Below are 25789 nucleotides of genomic sequence, written 5' to 3'. Positions count from 1 at the left end.
ATACTTATTTTATGCATAACTTCAAAAACACAGAATTTAAAGACAATAAAAGTGAGCACTATCATTCTATATGACTAAAACACTACCATTCTATATGACTAGCAAAGACAATACAAGGCCAAAAGGCAAAATATACACTTTGGCAATCCTATACAAAAGGGGTTCTGTTACAATATTCTTTCATAAAATAAACAAAATGCATAAAAATGAAACAAGAAAAAGAAAAACTGAATTTTGACAACTACACAAACTGTGGCATTTCAAATTCAAGGTCTTGTAACTCTTCCATTTGTTTTAGCCTGAGTCCCTGGCACATTGGATTCATGTCAGGCAGGCCAACCTCCTCACAGTTCTCTTTAGGCTCAGCAGCTGGCTTCAAAGCATAAGCTGATGTGCTGTCTGCCTCTGGAACAGATTTCTCCACATGTCTCAGGGGAGTAAGAGCTGTGCTAGGAGGCACTGCTGCTGAAGGTGAAGCTGGTCTCTCCTCAGTCCCCCTGACTTTGCTGGTCGGGGTAAATGGTTTATAAAATGTTGTCCCGAGATGGGGCTGCAGTATTCTGGGTGCTCTTGCAGGAGCAAGACGGTGAGAATGAGAGGACAGTTTCACTGGTGCCTCTCTTGCTGAACTGGCTGGCATGTTGGGCTGTGTGGAACTGCTAGAATGGTCACCACTAACCTTGATGCTCATTGTCCCCCTTTCCTGGAGTACACTTGGCACAATCACTGCACTCATGCCAGTTAAGTTCTTTGATTCACATTGTTGTCCCTGAGTTTTTTGTGGAATCTGCTGATCAAAACCATTAATTTGGGAGCCAAAACTAGTAGGGGTATCTTTTCTATTAAGTCCTTCAAAGGTAAGAATCTGGCAAAACTTGTCTGAATTGACATTTCCCACATTTCTGCTGTTTTTCTCATTAGGGGAGCTTGCAAGGTGGAACCTATCTACAGGCAAAAAGAAACATCTGATCTTGGGGCTTGGCATAGGCCTCTGTATATCATTTGTTGTCACATCAGATTTCAGACTAAGTGGTTTCGTGGTCTTACACATATTGTCCATCTTTTGTGATGATGATTCAAGTTCTTTGTGATCTGAAAAAGAAGAGATTTTTTTTTAACTTCATGAAGCTTGGTTAATAAGAAGTGTGGTTATTTATGAATGGGCATTCTCTCAAACAACAGAGTCTTACATATTTTTTCCAACATTATTTTCTCAGTCATCTATGCAGAGGAATTAAAAATCCATACAATATTAAAGGCACATTTTTAATTAAAGCATTACTTTTTAAAATTTATCTTAATAAAACAAATAGTCACAAAGCAAATAAAATTAAAAAAACAACACTTCCTGTAGTAACTTGTTTTAATATACTACCCATGAATGAATATTTTCTGTGTTAAGACTTTCCTGATTTCAACAGGCAGACAATGGTAACTCCAGAACAGTAACACTATTCTGTACACCAACAAATGCCATGTCCTGAATCCCAAGGACTTTGCCTGTCACTTAATCTGCTTTTCAGCTACATTCTGTCCATACTGAGGGCAACACACCAGAGAGGACTTGGATGCTCTCCCAGCTGATCCACTAATACATGGTAACATCCTCTGGACAAAGGAAGGTTGAAGAGCTGTCAAAATTGCCATTGTGCTACTGGTCCTGGAGACTCCAGATTTACCTCCTTCTCTTTCTCCTCTCATCTGGTCCCAAGGTCCCTATTTTCTCACCTAGAACCCTAGCATCTCCCACTCTGTCTTTGCTGCATGTACCCCAGAAGCTTCTGTTGCTAGAAAGGTGCAGCCATCTGGCCATGATCCTCGTCTCCCTGCTGAGAAACATCAGACAACTGTGTGCCTTGCCACTGGTCTGATGGCTTTCCAACAGCCCTGTTCATAGCCCACAGTTCTCATCCCTGCCACCTGGTCCTTCTCCCGTATCCTTAGGCAGTGGTTTGCAGACAGGTGCACAGCAGCATAACTTGATGATGATCGCAGGTCATCATCTCATCTGACCTCCTTCTTCACCTGAGGCTGCTGGCCTCTCTTCCCTGGTTCCCAGGCAGTGCTCATGTGATTTTCTGTCCTGGACCCTTCTCCACATTGATAGAAGGGAGCTGAGCCATTGTGGTTGGATGGCAACCACCAGAACATATTTACAGTCCTGCAGAACTTCTAGCACCACTTCTAGCTGCCTGGGTGCTGGCTCAGCTCCAGCTCCATTTCTGCCCTGGGCATGCCTAGTGCACTAGCCCTACTTGCCTTCTTCTGTCAAGACAAGCTCCTATGTGGAGATATGTTGGCATGTGGTGTTAATGATCTTCTAAAGAAAAGGCACAGAATTACCTGGTATGTAATAAAAATTTCAAATATTTTAAGATTATTTATTGTTATTACTATACCTACCTGGGAATCCAATTTCATTGGACAGTGAAACAAGGTTACATTTATGAATGAGAGAGGATGAGGTTCAAACCCTGAATCAACGATAATTTAGGGACATGACCCTTGGCATTATTTACCTTCCTCAGACTGTTAGCTATGGCTTAAAGGAGGCCGAGGTTCATAGCACAGAGTGCTAATAAGATCAAATCATATAAATGGAATCAGTGAGTCCAGTGCTTTTCTTTGCAGAGAGGTAATGGACTGTCTTTGTTTTCAGACTTTCTCAGGCTACACTAATTGATATTTCATTAATTTTATATATCAAATTTAACATTTATGGCTATATATTGAAAAATTCAGATTTAGCTCTACTAAAGCAGTAACAAATGAAAGGTTTTCAACCCTCTTACCAGAAACCATTCACTGAAATAAAGCAATCAAAAAACAGTGAACAAAAAGACTGGAGCCAAGAAAATGGAAGACATGTGTGCTTAATGTGCTAAAGTTAGGCCACAGGTAAAGGGACATCAAAAAACTTTAGGAGTCTATTTTTTTGAGTTTCAGGAGTCCAGCTTTTTTCTGTTTTGACTTTAATTGATGAAAAAGAAGTAATGGTGAAAACAAATCTCAGAAAGAGAACAAAAATAATTTATGATTTCAAGATATCTTTTTACAAGAAAGAAACAAAGCATGATATTCATTTAAATGACATTCATTAAACTTTCTCAGTGGCTAGAAAAGTTAACTAATAAAACCTTGAAGTTTGAACTTACCTCAACTTAATACACCTTGTTTTTTTTTAAAGGATGAGTATTGTAGATGTACACAATATTTTATCTTTATTTATTTGTTTTACATGGTACTGAGGATCCAACTCATGGCCTCACACATGCCAAGGCAAGCGTTTTACCACTGAGCTGCAAGCCCATCCCTCACCTTGGTTTTTAATCACGACTTCTTGGCAAGGTTTGAAATATGCAAAGATATATGTTACATGACCACTCACCAATGAGGCATGCATCCCATTTTTCCAATGCATTTTGCTTGCATTCTGATTCCTCAAATGATGTAGCCAATTCAAAATTTTCAATTTCAATATCTGCAGTGTGGATATCCTATTGATACAAGAAAAGTTTTAAACTAAAAGCAAAACACATCTCAAAAACAAACAGTTCAAAGACTATTAACTTGTTAACATAAACATCACATATTTAATCCAATTCTATAATGGTCAAAACTCACTTGCTTTGTAGAAAAATATTGTGACTTTGTGGAATGTTCTGTTGATATTACGGGTTTGGAAGGAGGGCTTTTATCCACCCAAGGTGTAACAACATCAGTACTAGATGAAGCATTTTGTGGCTCTAGGGACCCATCGAATATCATCTGTGCATTGGTAATGAGGAACTCTACTAACAGGGCCTGATTGGCATATGCAACAAGAGAGGAGGAGATGGTACCAGGAGTGGTTGTAGGCCTGGGCCTCATCAGACAGGGTCCAAATACCACCCCCAAGTTTTTTGAGTTCATCAGGTTTTCTTCAGAATGGTCTACAATCCTGAAAAGAAGAACACATAAAGTGTATGAGATTTGCCTAATAGATGTCCTTAATGGTAGTTTACTATGACTTGAGAAGGGTGGAGAAAACTCGGGCTATAGAAGACTACAAAACGTTTTTCAAGGGTCAAGTTTGGTGGGTCTAGGGAAAGAATCCTTTGTTTCATTATGATACTTACCACACACCAAACTGAGTTTCAGAGTACTATTTTAGGATAAAATGCATGTAAGTAGAAGGAACTACTGAACTCAGTAGCAGAAGGAAGAAAAACACCTCTAAAAATTGCTCCATCTTTGTATGTGGGATATATTCCCCGTTTCTTATACCGGAATCAGAAACATCACTGTCAATTTCTCTCTCACTGCCCAGTTAGTTTTCTTTTTTTAAAAAATAATTTTTACGTAGAGATGGACACAATACCTTTATTTTATTTATTTATTTTTATGCAGTGCTGACTATCAAACCCAGTGTCTCCCATGTGCTAGGCAAGTGTTCTATCACTAGCCACACTCCCAGCTGCCCACAGCTAGTTTTCTAGCCTAAATGATTCTCTCTCCTGAACGTCTCTCTGTTCTATTGCCACTATCAATGTTCTGGTTTTACTTCAAACACTCTCAGCTTGTTATTTCTATGACTATCTAAGGAAATCTGTCTCTGCTTGGTTTAGCTATCAGGATGATACTAGATTCATCTATGGGTGAAAAAGCTATGATATATAATATATATCATATATATATAATGATATATAATATATATATTATATATCATATACTATATATTATCATATATAATATATATTATCATATAATATATATATGATATATAATATATATTCACTATATATATATATGATATATAATATATATTCACTATATATATATATATATATATATATATATATATATATATATATATATATATATAGTGAATGGGGTAGTTTTGCTATTTGTCTTTCAGAGGATTCATCACTGATGTATAGAAATGCATTTGATTTATGGGTATTAATTTTGTATCCTGCTACTTTGCCAAATTCATTTATTATTCTAGAAGTTTTCTGGTGGAGTTTTTTGGATCCTCCAAGTGTAAAATTATGTCATTGGCAAAGAATGATAATTTGGGTTCTTCTTTTCCTATTTGTTTTCCCTTGAATTTCTTTCATCTAATTGCTCTGGCTAGAGTGGCAAGGATTATGTTGAACAATTTTTAGATGGAATGCTTCCAATTTTTCTTCATTTAGAATGATGTTAGCCTTAGGTTTAGCAGAGAGAGCTTTTACTATGTTGAGGTATATTCCTACTACCCCTAGTTCTTCTAATGTTTTGAACATGAAAAGGTACTGTATTTTGTCAAATGCTTTCTCTGCATCAATTGATGTAATCATAGGATTCTTCTCTTTAAGTTTATTGATGTGATGAATTACATTTATTGATTTCTGTATGTCGAACCAACCTTGCATCCCTGGAGTACACAACTTGATCATGGAGCATTGTTGTTTTTCATATGTTATTGTATGTTATTTGCCAGAATTTTATTGAGAATTTTTGCATCTATGTTCATCGGGGATATGGGTCTCAAATTTTCTTTCCTTGATGTGTCTCTGGCTGGTTTGGGTATCAGGGTGATACTAGCTTCACAGAATGAGTTTGGAAGGGATTCCTCCTTTTCTATTTCATGGAATAATTTGAAGCCCTTCAAGATATGAATAGTTAAAAAAAAACTGTGGTATATATACACAATGGACTATTAGCATTATAAGAGAATAAAATAATGGCATTTACAGGTAAATGAATGGAGTAGGTGAATATCATGAAGTAAGCCAATCCCCCAAAATCAAAGGCTAAAATTCTCTCTGATAAATGAATGTTGATACATAATTGGGTCTCTGGGGATGGAGGAACATTGTTTGGGCTCAAGAGAGGGAAGGAAGAGGAGGGGTATGGGGTAGGAAAGATGGTGGAATGAGACGAACATCATTACCCTAAGTTCATGTATGACGGCACATGTGGTATGACTCTACATCATGTAGAGAGAAATGAAAATTTGTGCTCCATTTGTGTACAATGGTGTGAAAAGCATTCTGCTGTCATTTATAACTGATTTGAACTAATAAATTTTTTTAAATTTTTATTTTATTTATTTATTTGTATGTGGGGGTGAGGTTCAAACCCAGGGCCTTGCACATGCTCTACTGCTGAGCCACAATTCCAGCCACAACAAATAAATTTTAAAAAAAATTTAAAAAGGAGATCTTAATTGCTGTCAGAAAGGTCTAGCAGGCAAATCTGAATATGTGAAATTCCTGATTCCAAGTTCTTTAGTGGGTATAGAAACAACATGGTCAACTCATCTGCCAGGTACGTAAGATTTTTTATCAAGTCTCTAGGAAGGGTAGCACAGTTCCTGCTACTGCTTGCTATATTGTAGCCTAATGAAATCAGATTTTCCAAATGCAAAATGCTTTCTTGTGTCTCCATGTCTGTTTCTCTCTGCCTCGTATGCTCTTCTGCACGTTCTCTACCAAATCATCACGCAGTTCTTAAAGTTGAACTCAAGGGCATTTGCCTCTTCTGCTCTATCCCTACCCCCAAAACTTCCTCTGCATGCCTACAAGCTGTGCACAGCTACTAGAAAAAGCATGATGGTGAACTGTGGTTATATACAGATCTGTACCCCAAGAGGATAAGCCCACAAATAGCAGAAAACCTATGTTTCCATCCTAGTTTCACCAGCCAGAGCCTGGCACACAGGAAGCATCTGAGGGAACCATGTTTGCTGCATGAACATATATTCAATGTATCCCTCTCCCAACACATAATAAGAACATCCTAAAAATCATTTTGAACATCATAACACAACAATATAAATGTACTGAATTCTATTGCCCTGTTCAATTAAAAATGGCTAAAATGGTATAAAAATTCTTACCTCCTAAGATGGATGATAAGGTAATGTAGAGTGTTAAAATTGGACGGTGGCAATTGTCTTAGAAGATCCTTGGTTTTGAGAAGAATTTGGTTGATTTCCATACACATATTTGGAGATGTGTTGTCTTCAGAGTTGTCCCTTTTGGTGTCCTGTTCTTGGTTAATATGTTGGATGATATTTGCAAGCTCCATAAATTCCTGGTACCATTGGAATAAAACCAATGGTTCTGGTAGCTAAAGAAACAAAATTATATTAAAAATACCTTTGGGCTGAGGTTGTGGCTCAGAGGTAGAGTGTTTGCCTAGCACATGCAGGGACCTGGGTTTGATCCTCAGCACCACATAAAAATTAATAAATAAAATAAAGGTATTGCATCCTGCTACAACCAAAAAATAAATATTTTGAAAAAATCTTCTGCCTGTTTTCTTTGTTAAAGTCAACTATAAGTGAGAGTTACTCAATTAATTTAGCATGTCCCTTTAGATTAACAAAATATAAAGTCAATCTGTATTTATTGATATCTTTTTCAGTACTGGAGATTGAACCTAGGACCTCAAGCATGCTATGCAAGCACTCTAGTACTGAGCTTCATCCCTGCCCTTAAATTAAAATATATATGTTTGGTAGAGAAGTGACTTAGAAAGCAAATCAAAATCTTGACTATAAATTATATTTATGTTAATAACAAATTAATAGATAATGAGTGAAATTCTAAACTTTAAATGAAGTTTAAGCTTTAAGCTTCATTATGGGATTTTAAAACTCTTCATCTCTATCCTAAACACATTATATTCACATCTGCCCCCCAAATAGCATAATCTTCAGCTGTTTTACTGGAACAAACATAGAATAGTGAACAAAATCTTTAAAATGAATCAGAAACCCATGGATTTTATGAGTAAGGGATAAAAATATCAAAATGCTAAAGAGCACAGATTTTACTTGGGCAAGAATGAAGATTAGCACAAGATAATATGACCTACAAAAACATACTGTCAACATCTCATGAAACTTTAAAACAGGCTGATTTGCCATGAATAGATCAAAAAAAGAAGTTCTTACAACAAATATCCACTGCCATAATGAATTTCAATGTTTCTACTGATCTACAATAGAAAATTCAGTGAACTGTTAGCTACCTGATGTCCTATAATATCTGTGGGAAGTTAAGGTGTTGCCCTGTGATCAGTTTCTATCTTCACCACTCTGGGATCTGAAGCAAGTCACTTCACCTCTTGGAGCTTTAGGTCAATGAGTCAGATAAAGGCTACTCTCTAACACTATTGCAAGAATTGAGCACACTTTCCCAAATGAAAGTCTTAGACATACAAAATTCCTCAACAGAATGCAAGTTTATTGTATTGGACCCAATTCATCTCCTCTCCCTAACTGACTAAACAAGATTAAGGATGACACATTATGAGACTTCCAGTCATTCAAAGGTATCAACCTCCATTTCTCAGTTGAGGGGTCTGTAGAATGTGATTAAAGGGTTATCAATGCTTTCCTGGGCTAACTTTGTAGATCAAGCAATGTATACTTAATTTCTTTCCCTCCTGCAATTCCACTAAAATACAGTAGGCTCATAAGGACTAGGAAAATAGAGAAAACAAAAAGCAACAATTCACAAGTAGAAGAGCAGATGAATAAGTCCTGATGCAGCATTTCCAAGAGAACTGACCCTTTGTCACTCAACATGTTTTTCAGAATCCTAAAGGGACAAGGACAATCATTACCAGGTCCTCTGATCTTGGGTTAGGTTGCAGGTGGGCCAGCTGAGAAAGCTTAGCTCTCTATAGAATCCTGTCTCCACTCCATGTACTAGGGCAATCTCCTTCCTAAAGCTCTGGAAATTTTTTCTCTGGGCAATGGGATACAGAGGCTCTCTGAATCGAGGCATTGACAAACATAAGGAACAGAGAGGTAACTGTCTTCCAATGGGAATATGTTGGCTATATACACACTGAAAGCACAGATCCTACAGTCTTAGTAACCCTGGCTCCCACAGTATTGGTACTGTATCTCTAGGCAAGGAGAAAAAACCTTTCCTAGGGGACTAGGGTTGTGGCTCACGGTAGTGCACCCATCTGGCATGTGTGAGGCACTATGTTTGATCCTCAGCACCACATAAAAATAAATAAATAAATTACAAGTATTGTGTCCATCTACAATTTTTAAAAAAAATGCCTTCCCAAGAAGATCGCACCAGTGCCAGAACAGGGAACTAGAGACATGTAGTTAGGCATATACCAAACAGTCCACCTAGACCACTTTATAGTAAAGTTCAAAGTTTTTAAAAAGCCTTGATGTGTTCAAGTGCTTCCAAAGTGATTTCAAGTCCAAACTCTAATATATCTAGGCACCATGAAAGACAAAAATCAAAATGGGTAGAAAAAGAACAAATTGAAGGTGTAAAATGATGCTGTCACTATGCTGTCAACTAGTCAGATATGGTGAGAGAGCACTGGAAATGCAGCTGATCTAAACTGAGATGTGCACTAAATGAAAAATAGATACCAGATTTCAAAGAAGAATAGCTGCAACACAAATAAATAAATAAACAAAATACCTCATAATTTTAAAAACTAGATATTCAAAATGTTCAATGATATATTAAAATTCACTTCACTTTACTTTTATTTTTATGTTGGTATAGAAAATTTAATGTTATATATGAGGGTCACATTGTATTTCTACAGAGGTTAGAGGCCAAATAGAGAAAAGAACTCTTAATGAGAAAAATCTATGAATATCCACAATAAAAGAGCATCATATAATCATTTAAAAAATGTTATCAAAAGAATAGAAAATCAGACTTCTTGAATATTAAAACATGATCTCACAAATGGAGTAATTTACTTATTCAAGAAGAGAAAGACAAGGAACTGTCTTAGAAACTTTTTGAAGAAAAAAGAACAATAAAGAAAAGGTAAGGGAACTGGAGAACAAGTATGCTTGCCAAGCAAGTGCAAGACACTGAATTTTTGATCCCCACGAGTACAAATAACAAATTTATAAATATTTATATGTGTGTTTGTGTATGTGCACACACACACATCTCCAAACAAGAGCTTCAAGTGCAAATTACAAAGACAGATGGTGGGTGGGAGAATGGCAATAAAAATCAAGAAAAGTTCCAAGAACTAAAGCGCTCACAACTGATGGAGCTCATGGAGTGGCCAGAATACTGGATGGAAATATATCCACATCAAAGTACATCATTATAAAATCTTAGAATAATGAGGGGGGTGATGACATAGTATATACCAATGAAAAATATGAAATATAAAATATTTTTGCTCTTTGCATTTGATGGTAGGTTTAAAATAAAACTTTTACCTGGTGAAGGTAAAATTTTAACACTTCACAGATGTCGTGTGAAGAAAATTCGGACAGATCTACTAAATGCCTTCCGTTTTCCAGAGCTTGACACAGTATTGCGATTTTTGCCTTATTGCCACTGACTCGATAAATTCCCTTGAAGAGAAAAGAAAAACAGAATGCAATATTTTACTTTAGTACAAAGGGCTAAATGCAGACATGTAGACAGAGTTGATGTATCTACTTCGATTTTTATTAGTATTTAAAAAATACAAGTTGAAGTTAAATAAATTAACCTTTTCCAAATAAATGTGAATAAATTTAGTTATTACAAATGGAGAGTGCTGATTTTCTTAAAGTCTCTTTTTCATTAAAAGAAATCACAAAGGCATTTATGTTTTTAGAGTTTTAAGAGAAAACAACATACTTGTAAACACAAGGCAGTCTTTTCAATTTCTAAAGTACACATTTTGATTATGAAAGGAATGCCATCTGGCTCCTTTTTGGCAACACAGGACAACTCTTCTCCAAATAAGTGCATTTTCCCCGGAAGTTTCTGATGTCCGCAAATGATGGTTAAGTTTGCCATGCATTTTTTATGGCAGACAAGAAGACACTATAAGAAAATGATATTTGAAAACTGATTGACTCACCTTAAAATTATTCACAACTAAGAAAATTACAGGCAGACTAATAACGACAAAAATAAGTAAAAAAGTACTGCTTGTGGTTTGTGAATTACATTTAACAGCAAAACAAAGTAGAAAACTATAGAAATAAACTGTGGGACTTTATTAAAAATGTATTGTCAAGCCAGGTGTGATGGCATATGCCCATGATTCCAGCTACTTGAGAGTTGAAACAGGAATTTCACAAGTTGAAGGCCAGACCAATCTAGCAAGAACCCATTTCAAAACACAATTTTAAGAAAGGGTAGATGGGCTGGGGATGTGGCTCAAGCGGTAATGCGCTCGCCTGGTGTGCGCAGGGCGCTGGGTTCGATCCTCAGCACTACATAAAAATAAAATTTAAAAAAAGATATTGTGTCCACCAAAAACTGAAAAATAAATATTAAAAAAATTCTCTCTCTCTCTCTCTCTCTCTCTCTTTCTCTTTCTCTTCTTTCTGTCTCTCTAAAAATATGGCATGTGCAAGACCCTGAATTTAGTTCCCAGGTGTACAGACAACAAATTTATATATATTTATATGTGTGTTTGTGTGTGAACACACACATCTCCAAATAAGTAAAATCATAACAAAAAAGTATATAGCAAAAGAAAAAAATTGTGATTCCAAAAAGATCTTACCTCTTCTCATTTAAAACCTCGAAATATGACAATGCGTTCACAGTATATACATCTTTCAGGAAATCTCCATTTTCTGAACTTATGGGTGGTAGCTGCTTTTGCCATTAATGATTGCTGAAATGTTCCAAGGGAGCAGGGTCCTAACAACAGAAATGTTAGTATGAAGAAGGGTAAAATGACAAAAACATATACCACCTGATATTGTACTTGGTTGTTCTATTTTCGGGAGGGTGGAGTGGGCTGGTGTTACCCTACATTCACTGAACAGTGATTCTTCAACTCAGCCAAACTTCAATATCCTGCCAACTTGGGGGGTGAAACTTTTCTACCTGGGCCCATTGGGCTTTCTTCCAATTCAGTCTGAAAGGTTTTATCAAAATCATGAGACCAGAGCTATAGGTATTGTCAACCTAATGAGGCTTAAGTGTCACTGTTCCCCACTTGCACAGTTCTTACAATAAGGTAGCATTTCTAAGTAGGCATTTCTGGCAAACTGCTTAAAGAACACACTGGGGTGGGGGATCTAAATTTCAAAGACACACATGTATACATGTATAATGTGCTGTGATTTATTTACTCATCCTAAATACTCACCTTCACATCTAATTTTGAATTCTTTTTCATGAAGAGGGAGACCCCTACACCCAAACTCAATAAGGAGGTGAAGTGAACCCAAAGAGGAAAAGAACAAAACTGATATAGAACAAAAAGCTGCCTGCTGTTTAGAAATGGTCTTGGAATATTCACAAAACACCCAACACTCCTCCCTTCCCCCAAAAGATCCAAAGAACTCAGTGGATGTCAAAGATCCAAATGAGTCAGTGTGGAACCCTATCCTTGGTCTCTAAGGCAGGGACAGTAGTGAAAAAGTGAAATAAACCAGCACCTATCTGACTCAAAGAAAAGGACAGTCCTGGTCCACTTGGTTTCCACAGAAGGGGGGCAACTTTTGGAACACCAGATTTTTATCACCGACAGGGTCCTGGGGCATCCTGGCCACATACTCACAGGGACATACTCTCCTTGTAGCAGTTGGGATCTCCCAGCTTATCAATTCCAATTTACACCCTAACTTTGTGTGCTAAGGTCATGGTTGAAAAATGGTGAATGGAAACAGAAGGGACAGTAATAAGGGAAGGACAGAGAAGAGGTAGGATAGAGATGCAACAGAGGGGGCCCTCAGAAAGAAAGGCAAGGAGGGTGTCCCTGCACCTTTAGGCCCCCCTCCCCTCCCCAAAGTAGTGAGGTGAAGTGGGTAAAGAAAAAGTACAAAGGGAACAGCACTTGTTAGTTTCTTTACCTAGGTACTCATCAGAATGAAATTTCAGGAAATGTCACAACACTTACAAAAAGATCCCAGTGGGAAAGACGATTGTGAAGACCCGAAAACCAAGAAGGAAAAGTCAAGTTAACCCGTGAGTATCCTGAGTATCACGAGTATTGCTCTGGTCCGCAGCTGCCGCAACGTCCTCGTCCTGCTCCAACTGCTCACTGATCACCAAGGACCACAGTGTTCCGGTTCCCATAGTGCCCGCTCCTGACGTCTACCACTTGTGGGCGCCCATCTCAAGGTTCCATCCTCCCGGGAGACCCCGCCCCGCCTGCAGCCGCCTCCCCTCCAGGACCACCACTGACCCTGTGGCTGCCCTGACCCTGGATGGCAATTGGTCAGCAGCCATCTCTGCAGTCCCCAGCCCAATGCAGCGCCAGAGCGACCACCTCCATCCCACACTCATCCCTGCGCTTCCTCCAGCGTCCAGGACTCAGACTCCCGCCTAATGCATGGCGAGAGAGGGCCGGAGCTTGCTGCCTCCATCCCCACGCATGGCCCTTGGATGCCCTATCAAGCCACCTCCAAGACCACCCTGGCCACATAAGCCCCTCCCCGCCATGCACTGCCAAGTCCCCCAGAGACCAGCCACTGGCTATGTCATTAACAATATCATGAACAAGTTCCTGATGAAGAGAAATGGTGGGTGGAATGGGGAGCAATGGTATTTGGGAGAGAAAAGCAAATAGAGACAGAGGTATGGAAAGGAGAGGAAATTACAAAAGGAAGAGAAGAGAATAAAGTAGACCAAATTAGATAGGGGAAGATACAGGGAAAAGTGGAGTAGGGAAAGAGAAAATAAAATGGAGATAGAGATAAGGAAGATAGACAACAAGTGATAAAGAAAGACACCATTCACTGACAAAAAAAGACGGAGAAACACTTCTCATATGCAAAAAGTTCTGGTGGAAATCAGGCCAATTCGTCCTTAAATCACCTGGAAATGATAAATAGAATCTGGATCCACAACTGTTTTTCAGATTTGATTTTTAAAAATTTACCCATAAGGCTTAAACATACCTGTTCCCAAATCAATAGCACTAATAGTACTGAAGACACCCCAAACAAACATTCCTTCAAAAACCACTAGAGGAATGATGCACCATATACACTTCATGAAACCACTGATAACTCAAAACTGAAGGATACCAACAGAAGGGATAAGGATTCTGAAAGTCAATCACCAGGTAGAGGGCAACTCTCAAGGGTTCAAGGAAGCAAAGTTTGCCGCCCTATCTGCTCCAGGTTATTCTCAACACCCTCCACAACAGGGGTGCCTTTAAAGCATCCTCAAACAGCCAACTATTACATGTCAAATCTGATACAGAGAAGGTTTTTGAAGAATTAATATTCACTGGTTAAATTATAAGTGGGGTTGTCTTTCAATCTGAATCCTCCTCCTAAATCCTTTAAATATATTATCTGTCATCCTGCATCCAGATAATGATGTCACTTGCAAAGACAAACAAAAATGGTAGTTCACTTTTAAATTATTTTTTTTTAAATTTTTTTGGTACTAGGAATTGGACCCAGAGATGGTGTACCACTGAGTCATCCTCAGACCTTTTGGTTTTCTATTTTGAGACAGGATCTCACTAAGTTGGTCAGGGCCTCACTGAGTGGCTGAGGCTGGCCTTGAACTTAGGCTCCTTCCCACTCGTTTGGGATTACAGGTGTGCAGCACAGCTTCCAGCTCTCTTTTAAATTAAAAGCATTATTTTATTAATCTCCCCTGACTTGTGTTGTGTTTAAAGTAATTTTATAGCACACAAATCAATTTTGAGCATGAAAACTGCATTACTAAAATAATACTTTTCTGCAAGGCCAAAATGCTTGGTTTATAATAAAAGTATAAAGTGCCTCTCCAAAAGAAAAAACATCATTATTTCTATTGTGTAAGTCCAACATCTTAAGTTGTTCAACAAGTCTTAGGAAAACACTTCTGGAAAAAGAAGTTTCCAATAATGGAAAAGAATTTTCCATCATGGAAAAGAAATTACTTGCGTTTTTACTATTTTATTTTATTATTGTCGCTAATATTTTTCCTTCTCAAATGGAAATTCACATTCTCTATATGTTGCTTTTGAGTAAGCCATTCTGTGCAGGCTTAAATTAAATATTTCTAAAATCGTGTTCAGGTGTTCTCTTCGAAGTATCTGTGGTTCCAGACCTAATGATCTTTTAATCTGCAGTGGTAACCTACTTTTCACAGCAGAACATAGGTGTGCTATGAAAACATTTGACAAGATCTTGAGACCTGGGTTTTTGTTTGTGTTTTTTTGGGGGGATGGTGGGGATGGAGGATTGTGATAGCTAAGGGGGCTCTACTGACATCTAGTGGGTAGAGGCCAAGGATGCTACTAAACAGCCTACATGCACAGGAAGCCCCCATCCTCAACAAGGAATTATCAGTCCCAAATGGTTAATAGTACCTATAGGTTCTAGATTCAACTACTGCTTTGTAAGCTTTAGGACAGAGAAAAAGATTAAATTATGCCACATGATACATCTAACAAAACTTGGACTGTGGGCCATTCTATTGGACAAACAACACAATTTCTTCAAAAAATTAAGTTGCAAGAAAACAGGTAGAACAACCAATCTCTAAAATTAAAAAAAAAATCCTTAAAAGATATATCAAGTGGGAGAATTAATTAATTATTTAATAATTATTTAATATATTTAAATTTATATTTATTAAATTTATATATTATTAAATATATATTTAAGTATATATATTTAGTTGTACATGGACACAATACCTTTATAATTTTTTTAAAAATGTGGTCCTGAGGATTGAACCCAGTGCCTCAGTGCCTCACATGTGCAAGGTAAACACTCTACAGGTGAGCCCCAGCCCTTAAATGTGTTACTTTTATTTAGCTTTTTTTTTTTTTTTTTTTACTTTTATTTGGCTCCTAAAATCAACAGATTATTCATTTCTATTCTTTAAAAGTTGAGAGTCATTTTGTTATAAATGAGCTAGAAATTTACAACATGAGTTCAAAGGAGGCATGAGTTAGCAATTCTTGTACAGTTTCTGGTAAATATGGAGTTTTAAGCTTCTAGTGTAAGATTCACCATCCAATGTTTTTTTTAAGTGGATCCTAAAATATTTGTGGGTTAAGTGACAGAAGTTATATAAGTAGGTGATGTGTAAATATTGTTTTCTAGTGTGAAGGACGTTTTCATGTTATTAAGGTGGTATGTGAATTCTCCTCGCATTGTGATTAATGTGTGGAGGGAATATAAGGCCATAATTAGTATATTGAGTCCTCTTAGGATAATGGTAAAACTAAGTCATGAAAATGATGCTATAACTACAAATAATTCTCCAGCTGAGGTGATACTTGGTGATGCAGATAGGTTAGTTAGACTTACCAGTACTCATCATGTTACTATTAAAGGAGTTAATATCTGTATTCCACAAACCAATAGTAGTTCTACTATGGATTCATAGTCTGAGTTTGTGAGGCAAAATAACATTGATGATGTGAGGCTGTGGGATGATTAGGACTGTGACTCCAATAAAACTTTGCGGTTTTGGATAAGAGTGGCCACAATTACTAGTGCTATATGATGTGGATAAATTTGTGATGAGCAATTTTTAAGGCTCTTTCAAGTAAATAGAGTTTGTTAATTGTAGTATTTGGTGATTCTCTGTAGGAATTATATTAGAAATGGATAGGGTATACATTGTATTAATGGATTTGAAATTACAGTAGTGCTTATTCTACTATAACCTCCTAGTCTTGGTAACACAGCAGCAAGTCTGTAGATCCAGAAACTGCAGCTTCTATGTGTGATTTTGGTTACCAGAAGCAGGGTCTGTAAAGGGATATCTTTACTGTGAATGCTATTAAATTTGCCAATCATAGAAGGCCTTTACATAAGGAGCTTGGTAATTCGGTAGTAGGTTATTAAAAAAAAAATTAAATGAACCTGTAGAGTGTTGAACATAGAATAATGCTATCAGTACAGGTAAAGAGACAATCATCATATAGAACAGGAAATAAAGTCTTGCACTTAATTATTCAGCTTGGTTTCCTCATTGGGTGATAATAATTAGAGTTGGAATTAGAGTCACCTCAAAAAGAATATAGACTAGAACTAGTTTTCTGACAGTAAATGCCATGACTAAGCATATTTGTAGAAAATTAATATGTAGATATGTAGTTTTTCTGTATCTGATGTTTTGGAAATATGGTACTTACTGTAATTGCTTGGAGAAAGAGTTGGTTATTAATTTTAAAAGTGGTGCTCATAGTGAGTTGGAGAAAAAAATGAAAAATTTAGGCTATTTTTGCCAAATTGGTTTAAGAAAAATAAGTTGATGAAACTAATTGGTAGCCTATATAGTGATTCAGTTTATAGAATTTTTAGAGTATCATCTTACTGATGAAAATGTAATTATGGGTATGATAATTTTCAGCATTGGAGGAAGCTTAAGTTTTACATGTGGTCTATGCTGTATGTGTTACACACTGTTCAGTAATGCTGGGCCCACAGCAGCTTCACAGAATGCAAGTGTTGATGAAATGATTGGTATAAAGGTGGCTAAAGATAAGGGATAATTAAAATTATGAGAGTCCCACTGGGTATAGTGGCTCCTGTCTATAATCCTACCAACTCAGGAAGCTGAGGATGGAGAAGCAAAAATTTAAGGCCAGACTCAGCAATTTAGCAAGTCCTAAGCAATTTAAGTAAGATTGTCTCAAAAAAAAAAAAAAAAAAATATATATATATATATATATGGTCTTGGGGATGTAACTCTGTGGTAGAGCACCATTGGGTCTCATTCCTGGTACCAAAAATGAATAAATATATAAATAAAATTATGAGAGTTCCTAGAGTAAACAATGATAATATTATGCCTTTTAACACAGTTGGAACCTTTAGGAAGTTGCATATAATCCAAAGCATTTTATTCAAGTAGTGCTAATAACACTATGATAAGAAAAATAGGGATAATAAGTAGATTAACTGTGAACCTGTTGTTAGGAAGAGAAGTTGAATATTGGATTATAAAATGTTAGCCCATTAAGGGGATCAGTCATTTTAACAAGCTTTTTTTAGAGTCAGGGCATATAGTTATGTATTAGATTGTAGATTATACCAGCCATTAAATTCAGGGTGCTCTTACAAGCAGGCCTTATGTCTCTTGTTCTGTTGTACTAGGAGAAATATTGGATTCATATAAACCAACATGGATTGTTCTGATCTAACCTCAGATTATGTAGGACTTTACTCATTGAACAAATGGATCCTTAATGATGGTTACGCCATCCAACATGCAGGTCGTAAACCCTATTGCCAATATGGACTCTAGAATAGTATTGTACTGTGGCTGGGGATGTGGCTCAAGGGGTAGTGCGCTCGCCTGGTGTGCGTGCGGCCCGGGTTCGATCCTCAGCGCCACATAACAAACAAAGATGTTGTGTCCGCCAAAAAATAAATAATAAATAGTTCTCTCTCTCTCTCTCTAAAAAAAAAAAGGATAGTATTGCACTATTGACTCTAGAGAAACTTATTTTTTCAATCAAATGTTTGGGTCAATTAATGATTGTGGTACTTCAGCTGGTATTATCTAAGTTTTAATCATTAAAGGTTGTATTCTGCTCAAATGTCACCCCAACTGAATGTTTTCAATAGGTTAAGCATTATTCCTTATAATTAGGTTAAGATTTGTTTAAGTGGACTGAAATTAAGTACCATGAGGGTCTTCTCATCTTATTTTAATATCCCTATGTTTTCATGGAGAGGTCAATTTCACTGAAATTAAGACAATTATCCTGGTATGGTCATTCATACAAGTCCATATTTAAGGAACAAATGATTGTGCGACCTTTGCACAATCAGGATATTGTAGTTGTTAATAATATGTCACTGAGAAGGCATGACTGATGCAAAGTATGCTATAGGTGATGATTTTGGTAAACAGGAGGGATTTGTGTTTGCCAGAGATCCTTTTACTCTTTAGAATCTTTTCTTAGGAACATGCCTGTGTTAGGTTAGTGATTATTTGAATAAACAGTCAACAGATTCATCTGTTTTTATTTAGACTCTAGTTATCAATATATAGCCATTCTTGTGCAATTTTATGACAGGACAATTTATTTCTTGTTACTTATATTAACATGATTTCTTCTATTGATTAATCTAATGATTAATCTAGAAAAATGTTAGACATTTATGGAAATAATGGGAAAGTATTAGAATTTGTTGCACTTGAATGTTTTCTTAATTGGTGGACTCTTTTTAAGCCAACTATGAAAATTTAATAACTTACTCTATGAAGGACTGTTTTACATTTTTAAAAAGCTGTCCCTCTTTGGACTAACATTTAAATTGATACCATTATAAAAATTTTTTTGGCCTTGTGGTACTCACCTGTGATCCCAGCGACTTGGGAGACTGAGCTAGAGGAATGTGATTTCAAAGCCAAACTGGGCAACATAGGAAGACCCTGCCCCCCCCCCCCCAAAAAAAATTAAAATTCCTTTAGGTCAGTTTAAAGTGGCACTTCAATTCTATTCTGGATAAATAGATATCACCATACAGGACTAGTTTGTCACCTCTATTCAGGGGTCTCACTGCATTGCTTCAAAGATGTATTTTTTTCTGATAATTGTCTACGAATACCTTGTTCAGTGTTCATAGCTAAAGTTCTCCCTGTTGATTTATTCTAGTTAATTCATTATGCAATGTGCATAAGAGATTGGCTTTGAAAATTTTTAACTTTAAACTATTCTTTCATCTTTCCCTAAATAATATTTTTTCTATGGTGCCTCAAGAAATTTGTATGTCCTATGCTTTTAGTTGGGAGTAAATGTCTTCCTCAAAGATTCATCTAATACTAGATGATGATAGAAATTACCATCAAATTGCATTTGAAATTTGCTGATACTTGTAATTCTGTACAAGTTGTGTTTAATATATGACTAGTGTTAAACCAACTTTAGCATTTTCTTAAATTCCTAATGTTGGTTTGAGGCAGAGAAATTTAAAACCAAGTCTAATCTACTAGTGCACAATAGAATGAGCAGACTTGGGTTCCAACTGACTGTCCCCAGACATAGCTTCATCCCAACATGCACACAAACTTACAACAGAAAACAAATTTGCCATTAAATGAAGAATTAACATCTTTCTTTTAGAGAGAACCCCAGGCTGCTAGGAAATCATGAGCTCAGAGTCCTAATGAGGCTGAAGTAGTGAAGAGAAGAAGCACCTCAGGTAAACCATGAACATTCCCTGATGTTGAAGTCTCACTTATGGAGTGAGGGAACTAGACTGGGAGGTACTGTCTCCTCATGGCTGGCTCATCTGCCAAAAAGAGGGACTTTTCTAAATAATTGGCAACTGTGAAAACGAAGTTGTGATAGGCTTATTATCATAAGTGTTGAAATTCAGAAATAAAATACAGTATTACAATATTTAGAGATACTATTTTTTTTCTGTTAGAAGGTATTGAATTGAGATAGTCATATTTGCCTATTATCTACTTCTGATGTTGAATCATCAAATACAATTTGTATAGCAGGAATTGATGACTGACCGCTGGGTATGAAGCGTGGAGTTTAGAAATCCACGTTTTAAGCAGATCTTTCAGGGGTCTCCTATACTCACTATTGATTTTGACGTCTGATCTCAAAGACATGAATTATCTTGTCCAATATTTCTCCCTAAAATAATAATTTTTTAGGTGGTGCACATCTGTAGTCCCAGCTATTCAGGAGGCTGTGGATGGAGAATCGAGTTCAAGGGCAGTGTGGGCAACTTAGCAAGACCCCAATATTAAAAAAAAAAAAAGGCAGGCATGGTGGGACCAGTAGTCTCAGCTTCTTGGAGCCTGAAGATGGAAGATTGTTTGAGCCCACAAGTTCAAGACTAGCCTGGGCAATATGAAGAGACCCTGACTCAAACTGAAACAATCCTCAAAACATTTTTTAGTATAAAACAAACAAACAAAAACAAATGGCAGGCCAGATTTGGCCTATGTGATTTGTATCACATTTATTTAAATATATATATGCATACATAGATACACACATATATATATGTATATGTATATACACATATATATATGAAGAGAGAGAGAGTCATGCATTGAATTCAGGATGTTTTGCTCAAATGTGAAAAATGAAAAACTAACAAGATTCACGGAACTCTTCAGAAATAAGCTAACAAGCTTAAGTAAATATGATCTCTGTACTATGTAACCATTTGTGCACTGTTAACAAATGAAGACAATTGTTTGAATATATGTGTACATTATATATATATATATATATATATATATATATATATATATATATATATATATAAACATGTTACAAGTATATAATGTTTAAATCTTAGATATATTATGAAAAATTTCAAACTATATTGGGCTCTTTTCTTTCACAGCTACAGGAGCAGCCAGGAGGATGCTCGGGCTTCAGTAGAGGTGCCTCCAGTTTCCCTTGCTGTGGCAAAAGAAGCTTTGGTTGGATCCCAATGAAACCAATGAAATCTTCAATGCCAACTCTTATCAGCAGATTTGGAACCTGATCAAAGATAGCTGATCATCCACAAAACCAGTGACTATTCATTCTGAGGCTCCATGCCAGAAAAATTCCTTGGCTCCCCAGAGACACAGGCATGTGGGCATAGGTAAGCAGAAGAGTATAGTTAATGCTCCAATGTAGGAGAAGGTCACCTGGGTGCAGAGGATGTGAATTCTGTGTAGGCTGCTCAGAGATACCATGAATCTAAGATTAACCACCACATGTATCACAGCCTCTACCTGAAGGTAAAGGGCAATGTCTGCAAAAACAAGTGGATCATCATGGAACATATTCTAAAACTGAAGGCAGATAATGCCAAGAAGAAGCTTCTGGCTGACCAGCTGAGACCAAAGAGGAATACAAGCTCTGTGAGGAGCATTCTAAGCCAAAGAGGAGGACGTCAAGACTCTGTCCAAGGAGGAAGAGACCAAGAAATTAGGCTCCCCTCTTGTGTCTGTACATAGTGGCCTTGATGATTACATAGATACTCCTTGAAATAAAAAAAAAAAGCTTTATCTGTTAAAAAACTATATTGTACCACAATTTTAGAAATTCACAGTTTTATAAATTGTCATTTTTACAATAAAAGAAATACAGTTAGTCTGCTCTTTGAATTGTGAGGCTTGAAGAAGCCATGTTACTTGTTTTAAAACCAGAAATAGTTCATCACTCTTTAAATATTTTTGCTCTGTTTTACATTCTTTATTTTTTTAATCTTCAACACTGTTCTGAACTTCTTTTACCATTACATACAATGTTCAAATGGTCAGCATTGAATTTTATTGGAAATGTATAATTTTCTTGTTGAAGCCACTGTGCTGAAAGACTATGGACATATTTAAAAAACTAAATACTGAAATGTAACAAAACCATATTATTCAGAAAGAACTTTGGCTGATACAGAAAATATTAGAAAATAAAGCTGTCAATTGTCATTTGGAAAATAAAAACTATGCTTAACATAGGACAACTGTTTTTTTTTTAAGTCAAGCTTTTTTTCACCCATATAGTTTATGTGGTAAAATTTTTATTTTAACCATTGTAGTTAGAAATACTATTTCTATACTTAGGCACTTAGCTCCAGACTAGAAAATGAAGTTGCTTCTGGCTAATTCTAACAGTTTGACAAGTGGAATTTGTTGAAGATGAACTAAAAAGGCTGATTTTTCATTATGGGAATGAAAAATCAATGGACTTTTAAATCATCACATTGTCTTTATAAGTTCCAAAGCACAAAATGTAGTGATGTGCATAATGAGCTCAGGAGGCTTAGAGAACATCATGGCCTGTTTGGGCCACAATATTTTCTGCACTCAGAAAGCAGTTCAAGAATTTGAAGCTGAGCAAAATCTAGACATTTACTGAATTCTTTTTTTCAAGAGCACCTTGGTTCATGGGCAAATACCTAGTTTTTCCTGACAAAATGGACAAGTGCCTTTCTTTCTTACTTACTTTTTTTTTTCTTTTGGTACTGGGAACTGAACCCAGGGGTGCTTTACCACAGAGCTATTTCCCCAGACCTTTTTTAAATTGTCCATGATGCCCTTGAACTTTAGATTCTCCTACTTCACTGGGATTACAAATGTGTGTCACTGTACCTGGTGTGTGTCAATTTTTTTTTTTTTTACAAACCAAACTTGATTGGTATTTAATTAAATGGCCAAGTTTGAGTTCATAGATGCATAACCTTTTAGATCAAGTAGGAGTTCATTTGAGTTTGTTGAGTGAGATTAAAAGTGCTCAGAACAGTACCTGACCTAATAAATTCTCAGTACACTTCACCATCACCTTGTTAAGATTAACATTTCTTATTGAGTAATATATATCATGGGATAATGAAACTGTGCACCTTGACACTTGTCTGACAGTTTTGCCACTGGCCGTGTTCACAGCCCACAATCCTCTTCCCTGCCACCTGGTCCTTCTCCCACATTTTTGGGCAGTGGTTTGCAGACAGGTGCACATCAGCATCACTTGCAGGTTCATCATCTCATCTGACTTCCTTCTTCACTTGGGGCTGCTGGCCTCTGTTCCTTGGTTCCTAGGCACTGCTCCTGTGATTTGCTGTCCTGGGCCCTTCTCCACATTGATAGAAGGGAGCTGAGCCATTGTGGTTGGATGGTAAACACAGGAACATATTTACAGTCCTGCAGAACTTCTAGCACCATGAAGTGTGCAGGCTCTGCAGCCAGCTTCCTGGGTGATGGCTCAGCTCCTGCTCCAGTTCTGCCCTGGGCCAGTTCATTGCACTAGCCCTTCCTGCCTTCATCTGTCATGGCAGACTCCTATATGGTGCTCTGTTGGCATGTGGTCTTAATAATCTACTAAGAAACAAAAACTTAAAATTACCTGATATTAATAAGCAGTCAAAATTAAAAATTTTAACTTATCTTTTTTTTAATATTCCTCATTAGGAGTCTTAGATCTTGGGATAGTAAAATAAATGGAAGCTAGCTGGGTTCAAATTCTGACAGAATGACTCATTGGGAGCACAATTTGGAGCACATTATTGAACTAAGATCAGTCTGTTAGGCTATGGTATTAATACTACCTACTTCATATCACATAGTTGTTACATGAAGTAAATAAGATAAATGGAATTAAGCACTTTGCATAATGCCCAGCATGGAATAAATAGGAGTTACTAAACTTCAGTGCAGTGGTTTTAAGACCTTATGATTACTGATACCAGATTTAAGATCAAAGTTATCATATAGGGCCCTATTTTCATATATAAATTGAAATTTAGCTCTACTAGTATCTAGAACTAAAGTAGCAATAGTTTTTTAAATCACTTTTTATGAACTCTTTCAACAAAAAATTTAGAAAAAAGTGAACAAAATAGTTAAATTGAAAAAGTATATTCACATATGTGCATAATGAGCTAAAGACAGACCACAGTCAAAAAATTTTAGAAAATTCCTAATGAATTTCAGAAGTCTAGTTTGACCCCTGTTGAGCAGTTAGTCAGTAAAGAACTTTCACTGTGGTAACACACCCCTCACTTGGCTTTGTTTCATGGAAGAATTTCCAGTCTATTATTTTAGTGCTGTGCTGTTATGAATTAGATGAACTAGTTTTCCTGGTTGGTTTTCTATTTGTAACATTCGATTGATAATCAACCCAGATTTGTACATAAGAGTTGGGACTTTTAAAGTCATTCCAATGCTTTTTTGTATATTCACAGCAAAAAGGCTATTTTCCAAATGATGCTATTTTGTCAAAATCATGAATGAGATGCTGTGATTTGACTGGCTTGATAAGAAGGTCTTCTTTTGGTTTCAGGATGTCCTCTTGTAGGTCACAATTTGCTAAGTGTTTTTTTTTTTTTTATCATAAATGGTGTTGAATTTTATTGAATATTTTTTAACACATCCACAATATCAGTACCTTGATGTGATACTTCCTCTTTATCAGTGTTGTCCAATAGACCTTTCTGCCATGACAGAAATGTACGGTATCTGCACTGCACTGTCAATATGATAGCCACCAGCCCATGTGGTTACTGAGCTCTTGAAATAAGTGGTGGGACTGAGATACTGAAATTTGATTTTGTAAAATTTTAATTAATTTAAATACTCATACAAGGGCTTTGGTTCCTGTATTGGATGACTAATATGTAGGTTAGCAGAAAACATTTTAATTGGTGTTCATTATAATTTTCTTTTCCTGATCTTTTTCCTTATCTGCCTTCCTTTCTTTGTTTTTTCCTTCCTTCCATTCCTTTTTCTCCCTCTCTCCCTCACTTTTTCCCTTTCTCTTTCTCCCTTTCTCTCCTTCCCCCATTGCTTCCTTCCTTCCTTCCTTCCTTCCTTCCTTCCTTCCTTCCTTCCTTCCTTCCTTCCTTCCTTCCTTCCTTCTCTCTAGCACTGAAGCTCAAGCGCAGGGCCTCATCATGCAAGGAAAGTGCTCTAGCACTGAAACATCCCAGCCTTCAGGAGAGTTTTCAATTAAAGTCTCCTGAAAGAAAGCTCGGTGCACAAATATGATAATTACAATTTTAGAAATGGGAGGTCCATGCCTTTAATCCCAGTGACTCAGGAGTCTGAGACAGGAGGATCATAAGCTCAAAGCCAGTCTCAACAAATTAGTGAGATCCTGTCTCAAAAAATAAGGGCTCTGAATGTGGCTCATTGGTAAAGCTCCCCAGGGTTCACTCAGCCATATCAAGGGGGGTGGGGGAAAGAATTTTAGAAAAGGGAAGAAACATTTTTTAAATAATACAAGTTGCACAATTTTAGCTTCAATTTAAAATTTATATCTATGCTCAGACTTTATTTATAGGAAAATTCTGTGATTCATTCCTGGAAAACCATGGTACTTAGTTTAAAATTGGAAATGGTCTTTCTTTCTTCCTTCCTTCCTTCCTTCCTTCCTTTCTTTCTTTCTTTCTTTTTCTTGGTGGCCTTTTCTTTGC

The 25789-nt window shown here is 36.6% G+C and overlaps 1 protein-coding gene across 1 annotated transcript; it reads right to left on the bottom strand.

The window, feature by feature from the left end:
* Positions 1-241: 241 nt before the first annotated feature.
* On the bottom strand, positions 242-13019 carry LOC114082681 (rho GTPase-activating protein 29-like). Its single transcript, XM_071618611.1, is given in 8 exon segments — positions 242-1092; positions 3389-3497; positions 3625-3940; positions 6866-7098; positions 10205-10342; positions 10614-10802; positions 11494-11633; positions 12929-13019. Coding segments are annotated over 8 exon segments (2067 nt in total).
* Positions 13020-25789: the final 12770 nt, after the last annotated feature.

This window comes from Marmota flaviventris, chromosome 10, assembly GCF_047511675.1.
Source record: "Marmota flaviventris isolate mMarFla1 chromosome 10, mMarFla1.hap1, whole genome shotgun sequence".
In the NCBI taxonomy this organism is placed as follows: domain Eukaryota; kingdom Metazoa; phylum Chordata; class Mammalia; order Rodentia; family Sciuridae; genus Marmota; species Marmota flaviventris.
Note: the sequence above shows the minus strand (reverse complement) of the source record. Positions and strands in the feature narration are given on the sequence as shown.